The 15,050-nt window shown below is 34.3% G+C and overlaps 1 protein-coding gene across 3 annotated transcripts; it reads left to right on the top strand.

Annotated features, from left to right (window-relative positions):
- Positions 1-9,140: 9,140 nt before the first annotated feature.
- Positions 9,141-11,508, top strand: LOC109828065 (guanosine nucleotide diphosphate dissociation inhibitor At5g09550-like). Of its 3 annotated transcripts, none has more exons than XM_020395101.1 (5): positions 9,141-9,548; positions 9,727-9,805; positions 9,934-10,017; positions 10,770-10,914; positions 11,006-11,508. In XM_020395101.1, exons 2-5 carry the CDS (start codon positions 9,791-9,793, stop codon positions 11,032-11,034), a joined length of 273 nt encoding a protein of 90 aa, XP_020250690.1. In that variant the 5' UTR covers positions 9,141-9,548; positions 9,727-9,790; the 3' UTR covers positions 11,035-11,508. The 3 variants fall into 3 exon arrangements, with proteins under 3 accessions (XP_020250690.1, XP_020250689.1, XP_020250691.1); XM_020395100.1 differs by having other exon boundaries at positions 10,983-11,508; XM_020395102.1 differs by having other exon boundaries at positions 9,146-9,548; positions 11,170-11,508.
- Positions 11,509-15,050: the final 3,542 nt, after the last annotated feature.

Genomic DNA, 15,050 nt, shown 5'->3' with positions numbered 1-15,050 from the left:
ATATATATATATATATACACACACACATATATGTATGTATGTGTGTGTATACATATACTTACGTGGAAATATTTAGATCAAAATGACTTGAGAAATTTACATCCACTCTAAGTTAAACATGAAATTTTTTATTATTTCAAATAAAATTCTAAGTTCCAACTAAGAATTATAAAGTTTAAAGATTCATCAAGCAAACCAATATTAATTAACTTCATCCAATTTGCAAGTGTCCTTTTTTTATGGGAAAAAAGAAGAATAAAAGAAAGGATAAAATAATATAAGAAAAGAAAAGATAAAGAGAAAAGATGACTAGTCCCCACCTCTCCACCAAAATTTTGCTTTTTTCTCAATGTAAACTATACGATGTGAGAAATAAAACAGATTGAAAATGAAGCACTCACATTTACTCAACATTGAATAATGATAAAATGATAAATTCTACAATCACGTTCAATTTTGACGGATATGAGGAGGATGTAGCTAAAATTATGTGTCTATGTATGTGTGTGTGTGAGAAATTGTAAATTTTTTATTTTGGAAAAATTGTGTCAGGGCCCCAAAATAAAGAACTTCATGTGCCCCCCACTCCCGTATAAATTCACTTATATGTAAGCCCCAAATACCAAGGGCTTTTGTGATTCATCATTTGTTCACACTCTCCCAAAAAGTAACCCAAAAATTTCAAAACTACCCATACTTTTCTTCTTCTTCTTCTCTCTATCTTTTTCTTTTTCTCATAGAGATCATAATTGCTCCTTCCTTCTCTTATCCTCTCATACTCTCCCCTAAACATAGCTTCCTCCTCTCCCTCTCCCTCTTACTCCTCTTGCCATAGACCCCGATGTCTGCTTCTCCTGCCTCCTCCTCCACCACTACCGTGTGTACCTTCCAGCCTCGTCATCTTAGGCGAGCGTTGAGAAGGCCTAGAGAAGGAGGAGAGGTTGTTGGAAAGATGGATGGAGAGGAAATGGAGAAGGAGCAGGAGAGAAGGAAGGAGAGGTCGAGCTCATTGAGCCAGTGAGATCCATGGTGTTAGGAGGTAAAGGAACATTGGGAGGGGGTATAGATGGATTTGGTGATGGAGCGTGTTCTTCAAGAGGGTAGAAGGCGGTAGGAGACATATCTAGTGGGTAATAAAGGAGGAGGAGGATAATGAAGATTTTGGGACATATGTGTTTTTTGTTGAAATATTTGTGATGTGGATGAGTGGACTTGCAGGTTAAAATAATATTAGTTGGGCTAAAATTTTATGAATGCATATAGAGTATTTGATGAAATGCCAAAGAGAGATGTGATTTCTTGAAATGTGATAATAACATGTTGTGTACAAAGAAAATTTATTGAGATATTAGGAATCTTTTGATACTACTGTTGGGTGTGTTTATAGTACATGTGGATGACAAACAATGTAACAATCATATTTTTCATTGTGCTTGTTGTCATTCTATTATTTTTGCGATCAATTTGAAATGATTTTTATTGATACCATATATACTTAACAGGTAAGACCCAGAGTTAACATCTTTCTGAGAAAGTTAATAGGAAATGCCAAAAGTAAACAGATTCGAGTGAAAATTAAAAGCTAATTGAGATAGTTAACAGGAAACAAAAATAGTATATATATAGTCAACATGCATTTTATATTGAATGTTCTTACGTTCTTAAAGCTAATATAGCTTTGAATCCACGTATTGATTAGTCTTACATTCTTAAAGCTTACATAAGTCTTCCATAATGAGCTACAAAATTCTTACAAAAATACATTGCTTTACCAAAAGTATAGTACTGCTTATCAATCTAGACTAATCACCAATTAGATTCTTTTTGCTATAAATTTGATACATTTGTTTTTGATACCATATATACTTAAGAAGTAAGACCCAGAGTTAAAAACTTTCTCAGAAAGTTAACAGGAAAAGTCAAAAGTTAACATATTCTAATAAAAACTAATAGTTAACTGAGATAGTTAATAGCAAATAAAAATAGTATTGTAAAGTTAGTCTTAATTCATTTATACTTTTAGATTATTGACACTTTTCAGTTAATGTTGTGTGCCACTATTGAGGAATGATAGAAATATTATTGAGAATGTCATCTGATCTCATTACATTCTTACCAGACGAACAATCATTTTGGATCCTCTCTGAATTAGAAGTACTTCTTGGAGCAGTATGATTATACTTTAAATTCAAAAAATTATCACTACTGCACAAATTGAGAAATCAGTCAGATTTCAAAATCAACTCTAAAATTATCATGTGATTGTGAAAATTAACAGGTTCACATGCAAGTTAACAGGTAACTGTGATAGTTAACAGATGACAAGAAAAGTTAATAGGTTCATGTGAAAGTTAATAGATACTTGTGGTAGTTAACAAATAATAGGAATAGTTAATAGGTTCGTGTGAAAGTTAACAAATAGCTATAATAGTTAAAAGAATAGTTAACATGTAGCTATTAAAGTTAATATTTAAGATGGGTCTGTAGTATGAATCCTGAAGTCACAAAACTTACATCACACAAACCCAATTTTAATAACAGGTTAATGATTACTTACATTTTAGTTAGAACTTTTTGTATTTTTTTCAAAAGTAGAACCTTCTATATCAACAATAGCTTGCATATGAATCTCCATACAAACAATATTTTAATTATGCTCCACCATACACTTCAAATCATCTTTATTCTCAATTGAAAAACTCAAATTTGAGTACCTCTATATATTATAGTATTATATATTATATATATATAATATATATAGTATATATATGTATAATATATACATATAGAGAGAGAGAGAAGAGAGATGAACTTTCAGTCTTTTAGGGCCATCAAATTTTAGTTCAAAAAGTTTATTGTAGAACTTAGCATTAAGAATATAGTTCTCTCGCCTAAGGATACCATGCAAATGAGATCATTGGTGGCAATTAATATGGCGGACAGTTATGAGGAGTAACTGAGAGAATTTTTAGAGCAAGAGGGGTTGTTGAAACTTGAATAACAAAACCCTAATATCATAAATGAGAGAGTAAAACAATAGAATAGATAATAGATGATGAGAGCTTGCAGTAATGGAGGAAAGCCGGGACTTTTCCCTCCATTTTGCCCATCACTTACATTTATTGCGATCGGTGTCGTACCCGATAGGATGTGTTTCTATGAGAAGAGGACAATTTCGGGAGAGGAGCACAAATCATCAAATACATGTATATATATGTGATTTTCATGTTAGGTCATATTTTGTTGGGTCTTTTGGGGCTAAACAATAGGGGGAAAGTCTATGGGGTTGGGCCACAAGAGGTTTACTTTTTGGGGGGTCTTGACATAAATTTTCATTTTATTATATACATACATACATACATATATACAAATAGATAGAAATCAACCTGTATAGTGTGGCTCATGAAGAATTCACACTATTTCTTTCTCATTTGTAGAGAACCTTAAAAATGGTTTTAAAGGTTAATCATTAATTTTGAAAATATTACCATTTTAAGTGTTCTCTATCTCTATTGCTCTATGAGAGAAAAATCAGTTTCACAATATATGGACATGTCCATTGTGAATGCAATTTTTTAATAAAAAGATGCAATTTGGAATTATAAAGAATAATTTTTTGTCCTGGAATAAAAGTTTTCTATATTATTGATTTATCATGAAACATCTTTATTTTCTTATTGCCAATTTTAGCATTTTCATAAGCATCATAACAAATCTATTCCAGCTAATTGAGTTAGAGCTTCCTAATTGCACCGGCCAAGTCTAAATTAAAATTTAACTATTTAATTTCCTACATGGCACGATGTTCACGATGTTCAAGTACAACCGGTAGATGACATGTCCTTCCGAAAACAAATCTCTAAGGTGACATGTCCAAATTTGTTTTAAAAGCTGTCTGGTAAGCCCACAAAGAAACACATAACTTCATGAATCAATCTTTTCTATTTTGATTAATGATTTTCTCTGTGATTTGTTTAATTTGATATTTATGACCTCCACTTGACACTGGTTGGGATGATAAGGTGTTGACAATTTGTGAGTGATTGAATATTTCTTCATTAAAGACTCAAATGAACAGTTATAAAAATGTGTATCATTATCACTAATGATGGCTCGGGTTACTCTAAACTGGAAAAAGACGTTTTCCTTGAGAAATTTCACAACCACCTTACCGTCATTAGTTTTGCAATCCACCGCTTGAGCCCATTTTGACATGTATTCGACAGCCGCTAGAATGTACAAATTTTCAAAAGGATTTGAAAATTGATCCATAAAATCTATACCTCACACATTAAAAGCTCCATAGTGAGAATTTATTATAAGGACATTATATTTCTTCTATTGATTCTACCTAAAAGCTGATAATAGTTACAAGCTTTATAAAACTTATAGGCATCTTTAAATAGGCTAGGCCTGTACAGCCTACATTGAAGAATTGTCTTCGCAATTTTTCTTGGATCAAAGTGGTCCCCACAAGCTTGCTCATTGTAAAAAGAAATAACATTCCTAGTTTCTTTATTTGGAGCACACCTCTAAAAATTTGATTAGAATAATACTTGAATATGTAGGGATCATCCCAATAAAAATATTTTACATGGGGGAAAAATGAGATCTATACTATTTAGACCAATGGGAAGGGAGCTCTTTTGTAATAGTTTACAATATCTGTGAACTATGGCATGGGCCAGACTTGTATGAGTTGCTTATCAGGAAAATGATCATTTATCAAAATGTTGGGTGTTGGTGCGTTAGGGAGGATTGACAAATAATGTACTACAGGGTTATCTGCTCCTCTTCTATCAAGAATTTATAAATCAAACTCTTAGAGAAAGAGTATCCATCTAATGAGCCGTATTTTAGCATCTTTTTTTTCAAAAAATACTTCAGTGCAATATAATCAGCATAAACCTTGATAAGGGACCAATATCTGAATTTCTCTAAGGCAAAAAATAACACTTAAAAAGTCCTTCTTAGTGACAGAGTAATTTTATTGTGTATCGTTTAGTATCCCACTTGCATACTAGGGTACATGAGGTTTTTTATCTATCCATTGTCTTAAGACAACATCAATTACAGAATTGGATGCATCACACATTAACTCAAAGGGTAGGGTCTAATCAGGGGAATGAATGATAGAAGTTGTGGTTAACTCCTTCTTTAGGTGATCAAATGCCTCAAGACGTTTAGGAAAGAATTCAAGGGGCATATTTTTGGTTAAAAGATTGGTCAAAGACCTAGCAATTTTACTAAATTATATAATGAACGGTTTGTAAAAAACCTGATCTGACATTTTTAATATTTTTAAGGGTGGGGGGGATAGAAATAAGATCTACCTTAAATTTGTTGACTTTTATTCCCTTGTTAGAAACTACTTGTCCTAAGATAATTTCTTGTTTAACTATGAGGTGACATTCCTCCAATTTAGAGTCATATTTTTCTCCCTACATAGTGCTAGGATAAGTTTGAGATGATGCAAATGCTCAAAAAATGCATCAATGAAGAGGCATCCATGAAAATTTTAAAGAGCGCCCAACCATGTCGGATGATCACAGACCATTAGAATGTGGTTGGAGCGTTGCACAACCCAAAGGGCATATTCCATATGGGCTTGTGAAAGTGGCTCTCTCTTGATCTTTAAGAGCAGCGGGAATCTAATTGAAACATGAATATCCATCCAAGAGATAATAAACTCATGTTTTGCTAAACGTACAAACATTTGGTCTATGAAAGGAAGAGTGAAGTGATCTTTCCATGTGACTGAGTTGAATTCTCTGTAATCAATGCAGACTTGCCATTCAGTTTGGATCTAAGTAGGAACTAACTCATTGACCTCATTTTGGATCACTATGATCCCGGACTTTTTAGGAACAACCAAGACTGAACTCACCCAAGAACTATAAAAAAGGGATAAATAATCCCATCATTAATATATTTGAGAATATCTTTCCTAATAGCTTCTTTCATCACTGGGTTTAACTTGCGTTGAGGACCCCTAGTAGATTTGACATCATCTATCAAATAGATTCTATATTGAACAATCATTGGACTAATCCAATGGCTTCCCTATATTCTCTTAAGACATTTAAGAGGACTTCTTTTTGACCAGTTATCAAATTAAAAGCAACAATGACTGATACGATCTTATTCTTCCTTAAGTAGGTATACTCTAATCTTTTAGGTAAAGATTTAAACTTAAACTTATGGGTTCCTCTAAAGGTAGGCGAAGTTGAACTCAAGGTTCTATATCTAAGGATTCAGGTTGATGTCCCAGTGTGGATACATGATCTATCTGCTGATCTAACTCTTCTAATAGCATGATTTCTTCATCAGAGATCTCCTCAAAACTCAAGTCAAATAAATTAGGATTTGACTCATCCTTTTCCTCCAACTATTCGCTAGATATTTTAGGAATAAAGTTCACTTCTAGGGCTTGATCTAATTGATCACTAAGCTATTTCTCTAGATTGAATATGTTGAGATTAATAGTTATGTTCTCAAAAAACAGTTGTATTTGATCGATTCTATAGTTGATCAAAGCATTTAAAGTGGATAAGAACGGTTTTCTTGAAGTTACCGAGATCTGACCTTGAGATTGGAAACTCGGTTGCATTTCAAGACTTAATCACAATATCCTCTATCTCTCACTTAGGTATCTTTATAGATTTATCAGCTAATTGGAAGATGCATCTGATTGGTTTTAGTTCTCACCAGTAGAGATCTAAGCATCCTAGATGGGTTTTTCTCCATCTAAGATGCTAAAATTTTAGATGAAAAAGTTGGTCTAGAATGTTCTGATCATCACATTTTATTATACTTTTATACGCTCATTGTCTATTTTATATAAATAAATATATTACTAATAATGTGCTTTTCTTTTAATCTATAGGAAATGAAGAATTAATGAATAAGAGCTCAAAAAGAACTCAAATTTTATTATTTTTTAACCTTTTATTGAAGCCCAGTATCAAGCTAAACATCATATAGAAGCCCAAGAAATAAGGATCCAATATGAAAAGAAATCAAATCAAATTCATATTCAAGATGAACAAAAAACATCATTATCTCCCAATCCAGAAGGTGGAATCTAACATATGATATACTCCCTCCAATCCAAAATGAATGTCTTTTTAGCCTTTTTATCAAAATCCATTTTAGTTGTCGCTTTACAATATCCAAGGCTTAATTTGCTACTTATTCCATTTCTATCCCTCTGTTGCATAGAACTCAGAAAAGCAATTTATTACTGTAGCTTCTTCCCAAGCGTCACTTCTCCTGGATGTTTCAATATATGGCATGGATAATGTGGTGTGCTCCATTTATTTAGTTTTTTGGCTCCAAATAAAAAATTTGAATTTTCAGAATTGCTTAAATTTGGTTTGATTTAAAAAATTTTAAAAATTCAAATTCTGAAACGTGAGGAAGCTGAAAGGCTCCAAATAAATTTTAGGCTCCAAATTTATTTAGATTTTAGGCTCCAAACTTATAACTCATGAGTATTGATGTAGTACTCTAGCATGATGAAGCTTAAAAGCTGATGGAGGAACATTAAATTTCGTTTGTTTGTACGAGGAGCTTTAGACTAGGATGAGGGTATATGGGTAATCTTTCTCCTTTTCTTAATTTGTGTGTTTTAACTAAAATCTTTCTCCTTTTCTTAATTTGTGTGTTTTAACTAAAAAGACATTCATTTTGGATTGGAGGGAGTATAAAAATTGCCTATCTCGACAAAACAGAGCAATCCGGAATTTTAGAATTTTAAAATTCTAATTAGTCCACCAACCAATTGACCAATCGGTTGGTAAATACTTGATGTGTTGTGGACAATAATATCGAGATTACAAGTGCACAATAAAGTTGTAATACAGTTACAATGTCAATCCTATGAGGAAGATGTGTAGGAAAATTCTAATATGGATCCTAGAGTAGTGTGTGGACAAGTGGGAGTGAAAGAGAACAGAGATAAAGAGAGTGGGTGATTATTTACGAATAAAAGAAAACTAAAACAAGAAGGGAGAAAGAGAGTGGATAAATAAAAGGAAATAAAAAATAACAAGGAGGAAAAATAAAGGAAACTAGAAAAAATAAAATCAAGACTAGAAAAACTAACCACAAAGAGGAAAAACCAAATAAGTAAAATATGGAGGAATAAAAAAGAAAGAAAGGAATCTAGAATTGAATCCACTAATTGATTTGATTTAGGATTTATGAACTACTCTCTTTTTTTAATTACATTTTTCTTTAGATTTATTAAATAATATTATCAAACCACTTAAGGAAACCATAACCTATCAAATTATCATCCAAGTAAAACTATCATTCATGAAAAGAATAACAATTAGACAATAATTATAGGATCATAAGCATAACCTATCAAACCATCTAAGATAAGCATAGAAAAGTAAGAACTTGCATTGTAAGGGGGTGACCCCTTGAAAGCAAATCTTCATCTTCATCTCCATCTCCATCAACAAAGAAAAAGAAAAGAAAATTTAAAAGATGAAGAAGAATTATTTTTATTAATTTCAAACAATACATATATTTTTGAAAGGTATTCTCAATTAAGAGTAACCCTCCTCTCTAAATAGAGATTATTATAATTTTTTTCCACACTCAAAACCTCTCACCCTCTATCTCTATTTATAGCTTACAACAAGTAACAAGAGTTATTGGGTTTTTTGGCTTGGGCTCCAAGGATTAAATCTAAGCCATAAAACAATTTAGTTACGAATCAATCGGTTAACCAATCGGTTGGCCAATCGGTTGGTGGACCGATTAGAATTTTAAAATTTTGAAAATCCAGATAGCTCAGTCTTGCCGAGATAGGCGATTTTCATATATTATATATTAAATTTCACCTTCCGGAGTGAGAGATAATGCTATTTATTTGCGGCTGATCATCATGGATATGAACTTAATTTGATTTCTTTTCATATTAGATCCTTATTTCTTAGGCTTCTATAGGCTGCTTGGCTTGATCCTTAGAGTTCTTTTCGAGCTCTTGTTCATTAATTCTTCATTTCCTGCAGATTAAAAGAATACATTATTAGTGATATATTTATTTAAATAAAATAAATAATAAATGTATAAAGTTATAATAAAATGTAATGATCATGTTCGGTTTAGGATGCCAAGCATTTTTCATCTTAAAATAGTATCCTAATCAAATATTTATTATCTAATTATTTATTATTTGTGGATGTTCCGTCTAGGATCCTTTCCAAGTGTTTGTTGGCACAGCCCCTCATCGACGCCCTCTGTTGGTGAAGCCATCACTCCGCCGGCGAATCGTTAACAAGAAATTTTTTTTGATCTAATTCAGATGCTTCACCCAAAAATTTTGACCCCAACTCGGGGTCACCTCTGCCCCAAAATCCCTTATCGGATCCCCGAAAAACTTTCGTCATTTTGCCTCTGTGTTGTTGTTGCTGTTTTGATAGTGCGCACCAAGTGTTTGTAGAAATGGATGAGGTGTACGGTGTCATCGTTTTTCCAGCACTGGGCTCGAGGAATTCATCCTCAGCAGCCTCCTCTCCGTCAATGACATGAAGGTAATTTAACCCTTTGCATGGTACTATGTATCTTTAATAATGGTTTGCAGAGCTCTAGCCCTGGAAATTGTTGTCTATTTTGTAAAAGAAGAAGGAAGAAGAAAAAAAAATCTTATTTTAGTTTGATTTTGATTTATCCAAATATGAAATTAGTAGGGCTTATATAGTACATGTACAGGGTTACAGAGATTCTTGGATTATAGCATCCTAGAGCCCCTTCATCAACATGGACGTGATCAATAATGATTATTATTGAGGTGGGTCGATATTGCTCAATTTCACCTTGGTGTGCTTGGCTAAACCAGTTGCTAAACTTCTCCTCCTCCTCCTCCTCCTCCTCCCCCTTTTTATAGGTATCTAATTGTTTGTTTTGCTTGCATGGCAGCTCTGGAAGCGATTCCGGGGCAATGGCAAGCCTCCAGAGTATCTGGCTTCCAAAAAGGAATACAATGTCGACATGGTTCCTAAGGTATATATCTCTGTCTATGTAGATACAACAACAGTGTTTGATCCTTGACTGTACATGTTGAAGCAATGTGATATATTGTGGGTAACTCGGAGAAGACAATTACCTACTGCATTTAAGTTGTCTGCAGATAACTCCTCCATCTAAAAGGACTGGATACAACATTTTGCACCAATTTTTTTCCCTGTATATGATAAGAGTAGATTACACAAGGAATTTAAGACAATTATACAAAGTAGTTATCATAGGGTACTATTTGTGCACATCTTTGCTGACAAAGGCTTAATCGGCTAAGATGTAAAAAATTAGCTCCAATGCGATATGAGATAAGTCTACTCTCTTATGGGTGATCTTTCTTTTAACATTGGTAACTCCACTTAGTTTCAGAACTATAGAGTTGGGTTATGTATATAGATTCTATCACCTATAGTGTCCTTATTCATATAATTTCTTAAAGTCAACCATAAGATCTTGCTTACATGTTTTCCTATGTATTAACACAGTTATGATGTCTTTCTTTATAGCACTTAACCATGAAAAGTTCAACTCTAATATTCCATCTTGGGTTATATTAGTTTCTGTACCCTGTAGTCTTGTTATGATTCTATGTTTTCTGCTATTATAAAATTTGGGACTGATGCATAATCTCTAGATAAAAACCTGAAACACAATTCCATGTATCATAAAAACTAGCGAATACATAATTATTTGATCCCTGTAAATTTATTACCTCTTTTTTTTGGTATTATATGTAGCTGAAAGGCGTGCTCATGGTTGGGCTGGTCAAAGAGCAGATGAAAAACACTCCTAAAGGCGTGAAAGTTAATGTGACTCACTTAAAAAGTGTATGGAAAAAAATATTGAGTTTCCAGACACATCACTGCCTACAAGAGAGCTCATGTAAGGAAACTTAAATCATTTGATCAAGGTTTCATGTGTCTGACTTAGATTATTTTTTGGCTTTGAAGTACTCATTTTACATCACGGTCAGGTTATATGGTGACAGGCTTGAGGAATTAAGATTTTCGTCAGATTTAATTCTAGATTTTGCATGATACATGATGGTAATTGTGTTCGATTAGGTTGGTTCTGATGGTGTTTTGAAGAATGAGCTCAAACGCATATTCTTGGCTCTGATAATTGTGTTGCATGCAGGGTCTCAAGAAATCTGAATTTTGGAGAGTCTAGGGTTGATCTGAGGTCCCTGAATTTGAGTCAATCTCTTGCATGAAGACTCTTTCTTCTACCAATAAATTTGGGATGTTGGGAGATGGCCTCGAACCAGTTGACCGTTATGAAGGTGCTCAGTGAGTAACAAGGATGGAAGGATAAAGATCATTGCGTTTTATATGTATAATGTGGTATTAGGACCTGTATATTGTATTTATTAGTTGTAATGTTATTCCTATATATTATACAATTATTTTGGTTGTCAGTATGAATATTTTTGTATTTGTGTCATATTTTCTTAAACAATATATATGACGTGCAATGTTGGGCGCAGAGACACGCCCCGCGCCGCGGAAGCGTTATCACCTGAGAGATAGCCCTGACTTTAGTTATCACAAAAGCACAACTTAACCTCTATATTCTTGTTTTTCAAAGAAAACTAGAATAGATAGTGAAATTCTTATTTCTCAAAGGAAATAAGAATCGAAAGTGATATATTTCATCAAAGTGAAATATACACTCTTCCTCTCATCAGTTCTAAAACTGAAATGTCGAGGGAACCTACAAGTTATGGCAACACACAGTAAAAGACGAAGCAACAGATTTACGTTGTTCGGCTAACTAGCCTACGTCCACGGGAGGGGGGTTTTCACTGTGAGTAGAATACCAAACTTATTACAAGCGCTCTCTCTCTTTCTCTCTCTTTCTCTCTCTCTCTCTCTCTCTCTCTCTCTCCTTTCTTTTATTCTCAAGTTACACTCCACTCAAGAATTACCCACTTAGTATTTTTCCCCACCACACACAACTCTCTTAAACTCCTTTCCTATTTATAGGAAATGAAGAGCTGCTGGAACCAGCTCAAAAAAGAGCACGAAAATCTATAGGGGGGAGGCTGTGAGCATGGGCAACTGTATATGATAAGAGTAGATTACACAAGGAATTTAAGACAATTATACAAAGTAGTTATCATAGGGTACTATTTGTGCACATCTTTGCTGACAAAGGCTTAATCGGCTAAGATGTAAAAAATTAGCTCCAATGCGATATGAGATAAGTCTACTCTCTTATGGGTGATCTTTCTTTTAACATTGGTAACTCCACTTAGTTTCAGAACTATAGAGTTGGGTTATGTATATAGATTCTATCACCTATAGTGTCCTTATTCATATAATTTCTTAAAGTCAACCATAAGATCTTGCTTACATGTTTTCCTATGTATTAACACAGTTATGATGTCTTTCTTTATAGCACTTAACCATGAAAAGTTCAACTCTAATATTCCATCTTGGGTTATATTAGTTTCTGTACCCTGTAGTCTTGTTATGATTCTATGTTTTCTGCTATTATAAAATTTGGGACTGATGCATAATCTCTAGATAAAAACCTGAAACACAATTCCATGTATCATAAAAACTAGCGAATACATAATTATTTGATCCCTGTAAATTTATTACCTCTTTTTTTTGGTATTATATGTAGCTGAAAGGCGTGCTCATGGTTGGGCTGGTCAAAGAGCAGATGAAAAACACTCCTAAAGGCGTGAAAGTTAATGTGACTCACTTAAAAAGTGTATGGAAAAAAATATTGAGTTTCCAGACACATCACTGCCTACAAGAGAGCTCATGTAAGGAAACTTAAATCATTTGATCAAGGTTTCATGTGTCTGACTTAGATTATTTTTTGGCTTTGAAGTACTCATTTTACATCACGGTCAGGTTATATGGTGACAGGCTTGAGGAATTAAGATTTTCGTCAGATTTAATTCTAGATTTTGCATGATACATGATGGTAATTGTGTTCGATTAGGTTGGTTCTGATGGTGTTTTGAAGAATGAGCTCAAACGCATATTCTTGGCTCTGATAATTGTGTTGCATGCAGGGTCTCAAGAAATCTGAATTTTGGAGAGTCTAGGGTTGATCTGAGGTCCCTGAATTTGAGTCAATCTCTTGCATGAAGACTCTTTCTTCTACCAATAAATTTGGGATGTTGGGAGATGGCCTCGAACCAGTTGACCGTTATGAAGGTGCTCAGTGAGTAACAAGGATGGAAGGATAAAGATCATTGCGTTTTATATGTATAATGTGGTATTAGGACCTGTATATTGTATTTATTAGTTGTAATGTTATTCCTATATATTATACAATTATTTTGGTTGTCAGTATGAATATTTTTGTATTTGTGTCATATTTTCTTAAACAATATATATGACGTGCAATGTTGGGCGCAGAGACACGCCCCGCGCCGCGGAAGCGTTATCACCTGAGAGATAGCCCTGACTTTAGTTATCACAAAAGCACAACTTAACCTCTATATTCTTGTTTTTCAAAGAAAACTAGAATAGATAGTGAAATTCTTATTTCTCAAAGGAAATAAGAATCGAAAGTGATATATTTCATCAAAGTGAAATATACACTCTTCCTCTCATCAGTTCTAAAACTGAAATGTCGAGGGAACCTACAAGTTATGGCAACACACAGTAAAAGACGAAGCAACAGATTTACGTTGTTCGGCTAACTAGCCTACGTCCACGGGAGGGGGGTTTTCACTGTGAGTAGAATACCAAACTTATTACAAGCGCTCTCTCTCTTTCTCTCTCTTTCTCTCTCTCTCTCTCTCTCTCTCTCTCTCCTTTCTTTTATTCTCAAGTTACACTCCACTCAAGAATTACCCACTTAGTATTTTTCCCCACCACACACAACTCTCTTAAACTCCTTTCCTATTTATAGGAAATGAAGAGCTGCTGGAACCAGCTCAAAAAAGAGCACGAAAATCTATAGGGGGGAGGCTGAGAGCATGGGCAACATGGTGCATAGTACTTGTCCCCCCCTCCCCCACCCCACCCCACCCCTACCATGCTTGTTTCCACTCACAAGCTGTGAGCATGGGCTGAACGTGGGAGCATCCCCCAGGGCCGTCTCAAGCATTTTTAAAGGCAGACTATAGAGTATTGGGAGCATATTTTAGAATTTTACATTTAAAAAAAATAAGAATTTGGCTATCCTAGATGAAAATTCTGTCTAGGATGTGCAACCTACAAGGAATTTTGTTGAATGCAACATTCTAGATGGAAACATCCTAGACTAACCATTTTTTGTCTAGAATGACCATTCTAGACAGAATTATGGGCATCCTAGATGGATTTTTCTGTCTAGAATGCTCAGATTTCTACTACTGCCTCCTACTTAATTTTCATTACACATTTGCCCATAATAGCACACGGTTGATCATCACCAATGTATACATATCTAAGATTTTCGGAGACATACTTCTCGAAGAATTCTTTCTGAGAAGTAGCATGGAACGATGCTCCAGAGTCTAACACCCAAGACTCTTCCTTGCTCTCCAAAGAGCATATCAATGTGTTGTCTCCTCCTGAGGTGGAAATGACATTCACCTCTGCCTTCGCCTCCTTCTCCTTCTGTGCACTATTGCACTGATTCTTGTAGTGCTCGGTATTTCCATAATTCCAACACTCGATAGTCTTCGAGTTGTTGCTTGGATTTCTTGACTTGGACCTCCTATCTTTTGATCTACCTCTGAAGTTTGATTTGCCTCGTCCGTTCCCTCTGGTTGAATTTCTACCTCTTGACTCTGTATGCAATACTGAAGAGGTTGTAGCTTCACCCGACTCTCTCTGTCAGATCTCCTCACTGAGAACCAGATCACCAACGTCATCGAACTTTAACTTGTTGCTTCTCGACGAGCTACTCACAGTCATGACTGTAGCGTTCTAGCTTTCTGATAGGGAAGACAAAAGTATCAACGCTCGAACTTTTTCATCAAACTCAATTTCAATTAAACTCAATTGGGTTGTGACTGTGTTGAGTTCATTGAGGTGTTGTGCTACTGATACGCCTTCCGACAT

The sequence above is a fragment of the Asparagus officinalis genome, unplaced genomic scaffold (genome assembly GCF_001876935.1).
Source record: "Asparagus officinalis unplaced genomic scaffold, Aspof.V1 AsparagusV1_Un683, whole genome shotgun sequence".
NCBI lineage: Eukaryota > Viridiplantae > Streptophyta > Magnoliopsida > Asparagales > Asparagaceae > Asparagus > Asparagus officinalis.
The sequence above is the reverse complement of the archived record's forward strand: the minus strand, read 5'-3'. Positions and strand labels throughout refer to the sequence as shown.